General features: G+C 45.3%; 1 protein-coding gene across 5 annotated transcripts; it reads right to left on the reverse strand.

Moving 5' to 3' along the window:
- Positions 1 to 658: 658 nt before the first annotated feature.
- On the reverse strand, positions 659 to 11520 carry gyg2 (glycogenin 2). Of its 5 annotated transcripts, none has more exons than XM_086147454.1 (9): positions 11372 to 11519; positions 9849 to 9987; positions 9440 to 9614; positions 7659 to 7821; positions 5832 to 5958; positions 3837 to 4062; positions 2568 to 2684; positions 1669 to 1788; positions 659 to 899 (listed from the first exon to the last, which is right to left on the reverse strand). In XM_086147454.1, exons 1-9 carry the CDS (start codon positions 11376 to 11378, stop codon positions 762 to 764), a joined length of 1212 nt encoding a protein of 403 aa, XP_086003580.1. In that variant the 5' UTR covers positions 11379 to 11519; the 3' UTR covers positions 659 to 761. The 5 variants fall into 5 exon arrangements, with proteins under 5 accessions (XP_086003580.1, XP_086003578.1, XP_086003579.1 ...); XM_086147452.1 differs by having other exon boundaries at positions 659 to 902; XM_086147453.1 differs by having other exon boundaries at positions 659 to 902; positions 3837 to 4059; positions 11372 to 11517.
- Positions 11521 to 11805: the final 285 nt, after the last annotated feature.

Raw genomic sequence — 11805 nt, forward strand, 5'->3', positions numbered from 1 at the left:
TAGATGGTCAGGTGACCTGGGCAGAAAATGTTCAAAGAAGAGATCATTTTCCCCCAAAAAACACACCAAACCTGTTGTGTGTTGTGGCTTCCAACACCGGCTTCCGGCTCCTCGGGTCTACATGCCAAAATGTCCTTGGGCAAAGAAATTGATCCCCCCCAGTCTATCCTGATGGTCTGGTTAGCGCCTTGCATGGCAGCTCTGCCACTATCTGTGTGTGAAGCGCTGTAAAAGTGGAGTCCATTTGTATCACACGCCTGCCATGTGCTTGTTCAGGGCTTCAGAGCAACAGTAAAACGGATTCATTTCTATCCTTCTTTGATGGATCCCATAATAACCCCCACTTATTTCAACCCGAAAGCCATTCACCTCTATGACTGGGGCTTTGATGACACGGTTGCTGTGTTAGTAACATGACTGAGTGAGCTCAATTGAAAACATATATTATTCCATGTTTTGAGTCCAGACTGTATTTAATGAATCTATTCGCTCTTTCATTCAATAGCGATTTTTCTTTTTACCTACATGTACTAATGGCACCTGCTTGAAGGAAGTCTTCAAAACTAAATACCGGCCAATTATTCTGTCCTTCTCTTTGTTCCCTGCATGGTTTAATGGCTTGCAGCCGGTAATAATCATGACACAATCAAAACCCGTCTTTAGATAAGAGACACTTTAATATTGCCTGGAAGTGACTCTCGCGAAAGTGAGTGATACCCTGGTTTTTGCTGACTCCAGTCCAGTATCAGTCTGTATTTTCGTCAAGAGCTGCTCTGATCCAGGAAGCGGTCCAGCATTTTCTGAATGTTGTGGAATGCATCTCTTCCCATGTAGTCCACGTGTCCTTCCTCCCACTCTCTGCGATGCTCCGACACCTCGATGGGTTCCTCATCAGGCCTCTGCTGCCAGGAGATGGAGCAGCAACAAATCAGGTGACATTAAATCTGCTGTAGTAAAGTTCATTTCATACAAAATGTGCTACTTGAAGAACTGCTGCTCTGGAACAAAAACAGAACCACTATCAAATTATTGGTCAGCAGACGATATGCCCAGTTAAATGGTTCCCAACATCAAATAATCGACTGCAGCTCCTGGAGCTGCAGCGCTTCGGCTAACCTTCAAGCATTGGTTAGGTATGTGCACATTGATGACGATGAACTATGATTGCTGTGACTGGACTCTGGTGCGAACATAAGGAGGACATTGAACTGCTTTTTCAACTTTTTCGGTCTCAGTTCCTACTAGAATCCCAGCTCCTGCTTTGAAATAGTTACAGTACGCTCCACAATGTCCATGGAGAAAGAAGACATAAAGGCTTCGGAGCTGGCTATTTGGTCTCGCTCTCATGGCAGCTGTCATTTACACTCAACAGGACCTGTGTTTGAACTTGGATAGAAATGGAGACTTTGATGAAGCCTTGACATTATTAACCATTGGTCTGGTAGTAGCCAAGGCAGAGGGATAGTGCAGATTCAGGGCGTCGCCACACAGGAGCAAGATTTGATCGGAAAAGTGCAAGATCTTGATCATCATGACCAAGGACGCTATTGGACCGACTCAAGAATGCATCTATGGAGAAGACCTGCTGGATGGGGTTAAGGTGTAGATCAAAGACTTTACTTTGAAACACTGGGTTTTGACAAGTGTAAATGTCAGAGGTTTACATACAAAATATGTGTCAGCAGCCTCCAATCCCTCTGCGCCCAGAGGTTCCTGAGAGTCTTCCATCTCCATCTTGTCAGGGGGTTTCCAATTGTCCTTCAAAGGGACCTTGTCTGAATGGGAAGACTGGACAGCATAGGGTTTTCATGTTTCCTTGACAACAGGGATGGCGGTGAATTTGAGTGAAATACTGAGTGAGGTCACAAAGCAGAGGTTTGGTATCACGACAAGTGTATCCTGAGTGTGTCGTTGGCCTTCTAAAAGCAAGCCAGATGATGGGGCTGGCATCAGGGCAGCGTGCAAAACTATTAGTATGGAACCTAACGAGAAGAACAGCATGACAGGAGCAGGAACTCTGGACGGGACTACCTCCTCACTGAGACAAACCAGGAGCCCATTGTGGGTTCGAACATGGCAGGGTCGCTTCTTGGAGTGAGCTTTGAGTCTTAACGCATCGTCACGTCTGCTCAAGCTAATCTTACAAACTGAAATTTGCATCAGCCTGAAATACCCTAAAAGGAAACTGTTGCGTCGAGTAACTCCAAGGCCTATCGCAGATAACAGAACGCGTCTTTCTTTATTTTACATTTCAGATGCAGTCAAGCAGAAATGCTCATAAATTAACACTCTTGTCGACTGAAACTAACAAGAGCCGCCTAATAAGCCATCACAATCGTCAGTGTGAGATATTCGGGGCTCGATTGGGTCGGCTCTGGTTGTCTTCATTAGGCACGCTAACTGACTTATTAGCAGAGTTGTCTTCTGACGGCTGCCTTGACCTCACACAGTAGCGTTTTTGAAATACACTTCCACTTGATTTAGGGTTCCATTAAGAACGTTCCCGGGCAAGGGGAGACAGAATTAAAAAATCCCAAACAGATCAATATTTTGGTGGGTCGGCTTACCGGCTCCAGCCCAGCAGGTGAATCCAGCTTCTTAGAAGGAGGTGAAAAATGTGCAAGCAGTGAATTTGAGGCATCCAAGCGCTCAGTTGACGACACAGGGGCCTCGGGTTTCCCCATCTACAAAGGAAGGAGGACAGCGGAGCTCAGGACTAAACTCAGGAGTAAACACTGTTAATCCGCTGGGTGGAATCTTTTTCTCAACCTCTAAATGCACCATTTATTAATCTTCCGCTCACCCCCCTGAGATGCCGGGATCATTGGTTTACGCCGCTCTCCGTTACAGAGTACATGGGGTCCTTGAGTTATATTGGAGATCTGTTCCTACAGACCAATCGTGAGGCGATTTTCTGCCCCGCCATGTATGACGTTTATGTCGCCCTGCTTTAAGTCTAATTTATTCATGGGATCACTGCTGTTGAATTAAATGATGAGAGTCGAGGACCCCCTGTGGAGATTTTCAGTATGTAAACACCTTGGAAGTCAAACGCTATATTAGAGTTGATCAATATTATCAACTCATTCCTCAAAACATAATGCGGCTGGAGTCACAGATTAATAATCTGGGATCCAGCTTCTTAGAAAAGAAAAGGCTGAATTCGTAAAATGTTACATGGCTCACTGTTGTTTGGAAAACGTGGGCAATGTGTGTCCACTTAAAGAGGCAGTGACAAAGAATAATGCCATTGTAAAAACAACCTTCCCTCATAAAACTATCAGACTCTTATTTTATAGCATCTTAACACAAATAAAATGTGACACAGAGCACTCTGTCTAATTAAATAACTTTAAATGTTAGAATAAAACACACACACAAAGTAGTGACTTTGTAATTAAATCAGGAAGTGAGGAAAAATACCCCAGAGGTGGGATGGAAACAAATTAGCATTTAAAGATGCGGCAAATAAAGTAAATCAATAAGTGAAACTCCCAGTGGTGGATAAAAGAAAATGAAAGGTTAGAAAAAGTTTTGAACCTCCAGGATGACAAGGGGCCTCCAGGAAGGAAACATAGTCCAGTATTACGGATTAGTTCAGTATATACGGATAAGCAAGAAAAGGAAAAAAAAATGAAGTCCATGAGCGAATAGATCGGCCTCGAGCAAAGCCCAGCGAGATGTGGCGATAGGCTCCTGGTGACAGCATATTTGGAGAACGTCAACAAAGATCATGAGGAGGCGTCAGCAGACATCTGACTGTCAAGCTCTTTACATGGGAATCTGACTGAGCTTCTCGCAGAAGCTAAAGCAGTGTGGAAGCGTCGTTTGCTCACCTGATCGCCTTGGAGGTCTGATGAAGATGATCTTACTTCAGTTCCCACCGAGTGCTGATCCTGCTGCATCGCATGGAGGGACATAGATGACTGGTTGAACTCTTTCCACCACAGGGACCGGAAGCCCTCCATGGAGGATGCGTGGCTGTCACCCCCCGGGCTGCTGGAGCTCCACGGCTTGTCTGCGCCCAGGAAGTGAACAATCTTTGCGTTTTTGCCAAACCTGCTGAACCCCAAATGTTCATGAATTAGGCTTTCATCCAGACAGGTGAGTCCATGGTCACTTGAATCCATTTAAAATAAACTGCCACCGACAGAGGGCGCTGCTTCGAACAGAGGGGGTCGGCCTGCAGCCATGCCTGCATTTGGTCTCAGATCTTCACCGCAGTTTTTGCGTCATTGCACACAACAAAGACAAACCCCGACTGGGAGAGGCACGTCTCCACACAAGATGGGAAACAGATTATCTTTTTTGTTAAACACAGAAGGAAAACTGATGTGTTTGGAGAGCCTGGAAGCTCAATCATCCTAGAGGGACGCTAACGTCAGACGCCAGTGTCTGGCCTCGGAGGGGAAATGAATGTGATGGCAGGGACTTTTCACTTAAGTGGTAACCACACAGGAAGCGGCACTGGAGGCGTGCGACACCATTTCCCCAATGACTTGGCGACGAGGCTCAGCAAATAGAGAAACTGTGCCGCTCGGTGTGCCGGCGCTGGCTACCAGTGCCGGCACACCGAGCGGCACAGTTGTGCACAGTTTCTCCATTCTCCAACTTTTGAAAATGCAATCAAAATGCCTAAGAGCTTGGGTCTTTCTGTCCATCTGCGACCAGACAGGAAAAATGTGAGACATCCAATGGCACAGGGAAACCACGGTTGCTCGTGGTTAACAAAGTGCAACTGGAGGAAGATGGATTCTGCTACATTCCGCGCTCATTACACTTTCATGCTGGTCTCTCGGGTTGCTCCTCTTTTTCTCGGCAACAGACACAAAGATTGACAGTCGAGCCACAGGGGCTATCTCAGAAAATGTAATGCCCCTTTAAAAAAGGACGGTTGCATCAAGATTAAGGGACATCTTGCGGAGGCCTGAGACCCCGGTTTGAATCCGAACTGACTTTGGAGGATCATAAGCAGCTGATTGAATTTCCAAATCCCCCAAAAATTAGCACTGAGAAGGATTTTTAATCATTGCGTGATCATGAACTAGATGAATCCAGAGACACTGAGTCTGATCACAAGACCAAAGCCACTGTGGAACCAAACAGTGGGTAGATTGAGAGGGCAGCTACAACCAAGAATCATGATCTTGTGACTCATGGGATCAAACCATTCACATATGACCAGTTTATTTATGATGTGGTAAAACATGTCAACAGAATATCACCAGTTTAGTTTTGGACAATGATAGTGGATATTTTTAAAACTCAAATCTATCACATTTGAACCCCCAGGCATATATTTGATTCGGTTTTAGCATTTTGCACGGTGGTGCAGTGACTAGTGCTTCTGCTCCACAACAAGAAGATCTGTGGTTGGATTCCCAGATGAGGTCTTTCTGTGTTCGTGTGGAGTCCCCATGTTCTTCCTATGTCTGCTTGGGGTTCCTCCAGGTTCCCTTGGTTTCTTCCCACAGTCCGAGCCCAAAAAGGAGGTTCACAGGAGACCCTAAATTGTCTAGATGTTTTAATGGTTGTATGTCTCTATAAAATTTGTTGATGAGTGGGTGAATGGTTGTCTCATTATAGTATCTGAATGAAGGACTGAATTTGTTTTATGTCTATATGGTGTGTGAATGAGGGGGTGAATAGCAAAATGCTCTATATGTGGCCCTGTGATCTAACTGTCCAGAGTGAACCCCACCTCTTGCCAACTTTAAAATTTCATAGTCAGGGTCTAATATATATTATCATGATATGACTATTCAGACTATATATATATATATATATATATATATTTTAAGTGAAATAGAGAGCAGTGTCGACACACTCACCGCTGGAAGGCGGGGAGGTAGGTATAGATTGCGTTGGCACTGAGGTTGTAGATAAATGGTAAGTGTTTACTAATGTCCTCCACAGGCCAGCTGCTGAAGAAGGAGTTCAACAGGCCCTGGTCTCCTCCTGAGAGCAAGAGATAAGGAATATAACATTAGCGATGGCTACTTGGCAAGAGACCTTTCAAGCAGTGTTCTGCTTTTCTCTGAGCCAAGGCAACATATGCTGATACCAGGAGGTAAAAATAAAGGAAGCGAGCACTCAATAGGCTCACAGACCTCCATTTTGAATAAATTTAGCAGCACATGCAGAAGCAGAGGCCCTGTTGTACAAAACAATCTTCTGTTTTGTTTCCAGGTGCAATTTATATAGTTCCAAACGTCTCGTCTCCATGCACACCAGACCGTCAGAAACACCAGAAAAACTGTAATACACATTCCAGACCAGTAGTTGACGGTGTGATTTTATAATGAGCTAAAATGCACGCATGCATAGAGATACTCCCTGTTTCAGCACAGTCAATGCATGCCTGTTGTCAAAGTGTTGCATTGTCTCTGTCTATGTATTATTCTATTTTCAGGCGCTGCAAACATCATTGTCGTGTAGAGTCGGCCTGAGACGTGTACTGTCACGTTACTGTGCAGCCCATGTGCTTGTGCCACGTTCTGCTAACATCGGCTTTGTCTGATGCCGTGCAGTCGCAGTCAAATTCTTCACAAATATTGTGGATACTGTTAGCTTGATTTAAGACCGGTGCATAGACATAACAAACCTGGACCATTCTACTTTGGACTATTGGGACTGATACTAAAGATATGGTCTGTATGAGATCTGCACTTTTTTTCCAGAACATCCTGATGATTGTCATTCACGGCCATAAGATTCACTTGTTGACCAAAGGTCCTTGAAGTGACATTGTTACTTTGATTATTTGACACCCAATTACATCAACATTAAAAGCGTCCTCCAACAGGAGATGCTCATTATTAGAAAGTATCGACACTCTATTTTGCAATTTTTCTTTTTAATGTAACAAGTAATTTGCAACCACTGATGATGATTTCGTGGAGTCCAACTCTCCCCTACAGCGTGACGGTGCTGAAGTTCGCTGGTGATTAAATATTGAACAACCCCTGATTTATGACTTGAGTCAGAGCGTTATTAGCTATGACTCATAACTTGCACGAGTACAAATAACCCTGCCTGTAATCATAATATGGATCCATGATTAAAATCTCACTCCGCATGGGACCGAACGTGTCAGATGCGCCACTCAGCGATTTGCCGTCACTTCATCACTTTAACATCTGATGATCGGTTTATTTAAAGGCGCTACATTCTTTTATATAGATTAAACATTTCTGTGATATGAAGTTGTGTGTAATGGATTGAACACCGACTCATCAATTTCATCTCATTTAAGTCAGTAAAGAATGTTTCCATTCATTTAGGCCTTTACATCTTCTGCAAGAAGCAAGAACTTTATTCCGTTAGCTTTTTCTTCACAAGTCATCCAGGCAGAACTTTTTACCTCATTAGGGTCTCTGAGAACTGCTGTGTGATTAGCCAGAAATGTGAAGTGCTCATGGTTCATACAGACGTGCAAAAGTGCAGTCACTCAGACTTTTGCGATGGTGCAGAAGGTTGTACAGTAATTTGGGAATGAAAGGATGAAAGGGTGGAGTATGAGCATCTATGTAACACATCTAGAAAGGTGTACAATTGTTAGAAAAAGTTGTGTGTTGAATGTTGTGTACAGAGGAGAACGGGGGGTAGATGGGGCTGGAGGCCTTTCGCTGCAACCGTTGTGTGTGGTCGGGTCCTACCGTCAAAACTGCCATGTTGGAGGGCATGATCCAGGATCCTGCTGTGTGTTTGGAGCGAAGGTTTGAAGACAAACACGCCCGAGTTGAAGCAGTCAGGCCAGCCAGGATCGGGCGCCGCTGACAGCTCTTCCCTCTCAAACAGTTCATCCACATTACATAGGACCTGCAAGGTCAGGAGTCAGTCTTGGAGGTCAAACTGTTTCATGGAGAGCTTGGCCTGGCATTGTGCAGGCATTCGTGCCGATCAATCTGTATCTCTTGTTGCGCTCACTTCATCCAGCTTCTGGGATCGTAAGTTGTACCCCCACGGAGAACATCTCCCCCTTGTGCTTCAGCAGGTCCACTGGCTGCGCAAAGAACCCTGGGTTCACTTCAACATAACAATCCTCACTGATTCATACCTCTCAGACCTGCTTCCTACGGTCATTCCCTTCCACTCTCTCAGGTCTTCAACCATGACCCTTAAAACCCATCTGCTCAGATTGTATCTTCTTCAATTCCTTTTTTGCAAGGTGACCTTGGGTTTTGAAGCAAGGCCGCAAATCAAATGTATCATTATTATTGTTATTGTTATTACCGCTATTGCCATTTGGCCTAAGTCTTCTTTGCTGTGGTGGATTGTTCTGTTTGCTCAGAGGGGTCCAAAGCTAACTGTGCAGTTCATGTGTGAGCATTGACATGCAAAGACGTCAGTGCCGGTGTGACCTTGTGGCTCCCAATATTGACTCTGCCCAATGCTCAAACATGTGTTTAACCACTAACATGATAACATGTTTGGAGCAGCCAATAGATACAGCCACGGTCAGAACATTATCTAAGACAAACATAAGAGGCACATATTGATTTGAACATACACATTTGTAGGGACGGGATGTTAAGCAAGGACTTAAAGAGATGGACCTTAAACAAGACTGAGTGGGTGTTTCCATGCTGTCCAGTAATCTTCTTGTTTGTTCGTTATTGTCAGCAGTATGAACCCGCTCACACCTCCTCCATCCATGCAGCTAAAGTACATATCCACCTAGACTTCCATGATTGGGTGCATTTATCATCACTGGAAACTGCAAACAGCACAAGTCACTTCCTTTAAACGCACCGCCTTTGTTTTATATACGCCCCGTCTACTTCTTGATTTAATCTAAAGCTGTTTCTCGTTGCGGTTGTAAACTTCTTCCCCGCGAAATACAAGGCACTTCCTCGACAGGAAATCACTCCTTATTTAAAACCTGTTGTGTAAAGTCTCCAGCCGTGCCAGCGGGAGACGACCTGTTTTGATTGGTTACAGTCATGATAGTTCTAAAACACACCTATAACTAATTTAAAGACTGTAAAAACAAACCCCACGTGCCCTCCACCTGGCTTCCCTCCCAAATTATTCCTCCCGGAGGGCATTCAAATTTTATTTGAGAGATCCCTGAAGGCACTTAAGACCTGTACCTTAAATCATACACCATAGATCACCCAAACGGGGCCCCTGGCGGTGATTCACATCTGGCAAGCATGTAGCCACCTCCAGAAGGAGGTTGTTCTGAGACCGAGTGGGGGCTCCATGGATCAGAGAAACCCTCCAAAAACTGAACAAAACTCAGAGCTGCCCCACAATTGGGGAAAACAGCATACATACATACAATCCAGGATGAAATGAGATTTATTTTCAAGGTAAAGGAAAGAACTTGATGATTCAAACTTGACTTTTATGGGAGCACATGAAGGACTAAAACCACCTGGGCGTCCAGCACGCTAATATCAATTAGCTTTATAGGGTCACAAGTCACACTCACCAGCGTGTCGGCGTCCAGGAAGACGCATTTGCTGAACTGTGTCAGGGTCCAGCAGTGGATCTTGGTAAAGGTGACCCCGAGCTCGGGACGTCTCAGCCAGGAGAGGCGAAGGCGGTCCTCACTGTCCATCAGATCCACCACGATGACCTCGTCGAACACCCCTTCCAGGGTAAACCTGGAAACAGGGGACAAGACGACTCATCTGACCAGACTTTGACACAATAGCCCTTATTAATGATTTATTACACAATTTGGCCACTTTCTTTTTCATGCGTTGCTGTGTAAGTGGCAGCTTTGAGTATGAAATGTGAAGGACTCGGCTCCCATAAGTCCTGGGAGGCTGATTGTGTGAAATTAGACGTGCTGTGAAAAAGACAAATCCGAAGAGACAGATCAATTCCCCACTCACCTCGTCTCCACTGAAACATTTGGCGTGACCATAACAACGATGCGCCGACTTGTCCCATGCTTCCGCAAACTGCCAGCCACCACCCTGGCTCCCATGCAGTAGGCATCCGTTGTGGCCAGAGTGATGAAGGCCTCATCAGCTGGTTGCAGAACTAATGTTATTACATTAGGACATCAACCGCGGAGCAGAGAGACAATGATAATGTGTGATTTCACAGTCTGTGGTGGAACCTGCTCGTTCCTCTAACTCTACCAGCCCCCTGACGTCAATCGTGATTGGCTCGTTTTGCTCCGCTAAGCTAGAAATTATCAACGCAGACAGGGGTGAATGAATGTCGTTCTCAAATTGCAAAAGAGATGAGGTTTCTGACTGAGCTGCTCCTTTGCGATGTGTCTGAACACCAACGCCTAGCACAGCACCTCTGGTGTTTCTTCAGAAAGACATTGTTTCACGTCGCGTTTTCTCCCTAAACCGCAGAGGAGCAGCATCGGTGACGTCGCCTGGCTTAAACCGCAGACTCAACTGTCCATGGTCAAAAGATACTTCTTCGGGAAGCCCTCCAGTTTGAGTCAATTTGCAATTTTTCATTTTTCAAAGGTTACAGCAAAGCAAACTGTTCAAGCGAGAGTCCTTTAAACTTCTGCACCTGGAAGCTTCCCAGTTCTGGCGAATGTGGTGGTGATGGAGGTCGAGCAGCTGCTGGTGTTGGGTCACATTATATGAATCATGTAATTCGACGGGTGCCGTTGTCCTACCACTTGGCTTGTAGGGAGCCGATCACCAGATCATTCTGATGTCACTAAAAGGGATGCACCGTTTTAGTCTCCGGTCGAAGAATGAACAGTGGCTCCGTAATCTTATCTAACATCCCTGTAACCTCGCTGGTTGTGTGTAATGAGGCACTGTGGCACTAGCGTTCAGTGGAAATGATTCCTTTTAAACTTATTTCACACAATGAGTCACACGATGCTCGAAGCCTATTACACAAGTTGTCCTATTACACAGTTGTCTCGTTCAGTGACGAAAGCCATGACTTTCGGCTACAAAAATTAGAAGGTTTGACCAGAAGTTTTCAATCCACAGAAGCAGCTTTATATTTGAACAAAAGAGCTGCAGCTTGTCTGAGTTGACAACACCCCCCCCCCCCCCGGAATATTTGCTCGTATTGAATTGCATTTGACTATAAATGTCTGATCGGTTTCAAGCCTGGTGCTGGACGACTCTTCCTCAGTCACATGCAGATATTTAACCTTTTGTCTGCAGCCATCTCTGCCTTGGATTTCAGCTGGCGTCTGCTCTGACTTTGGGTGGCTTCACTTTCTTCCACAGCTAATTACAGTTTTCGGACGTAATTTGGTGGGACAGGTCTTGAAGGCTATTTTTTATTCATTGTCAACTGGCGCGGAAAGCTACCTGAAACTTCTTACAGTGCTCAAAAATCGATATCTAAATATGACAGCATGAACTTAAATAACCATACCTCCATGAGGTGGTTAAAGCGCAGCATTTGTGAATGTACCTACCTGGCATGGTCACGTCTGTGTCTTTCCAGGGGGTCAGGAGTCCGCCGGATGTTGCAGAGGGACTCTGGTGCAGTCGTCTGGCAGGTCTCGGTCACTAGGAGTGGCATCTTCACACCTGCTGACGGCAGGAGAGGGAGTTGATATCCAATGCATGCAATGAGAAGACCCATCCCCAGTCTGTTTTTGGTTGTGGATCAAGGCGTGTTTGCTCAACTGGTCATTCAACTAGACACATGTGAGCTTTGCCAAAGTGTTGTGCAACCATGCCAGACCAGCCCCCCGTTCATATCCCCACCCCAGAGCCCTGTGCTGATGGTGCTGTCATTCACTTTCAACCTTCCAACCTCATCCGCAACAAAGAGTTGCACTTATAAACCCAGCACTGAAACAATGTGCCATTGGTCAACCCTGTCTGGGAGCACTTTATTGGAAGA

This window comes from Fistularia commersonii, chromosome 6, assembly GCF_037954325.1.
Source record: "Fistularia commersonii isolate RoL2024-O1a breed Wild chromosome 6, RoL_Fcom_v1.0, whole genome shotgun sequence".
NCBI lineage: Eukaryota > Metazoa > Chordata > Actinopteri > Syngnathiformes > Fistulariidae > Fistularia > Fistularia commersonii.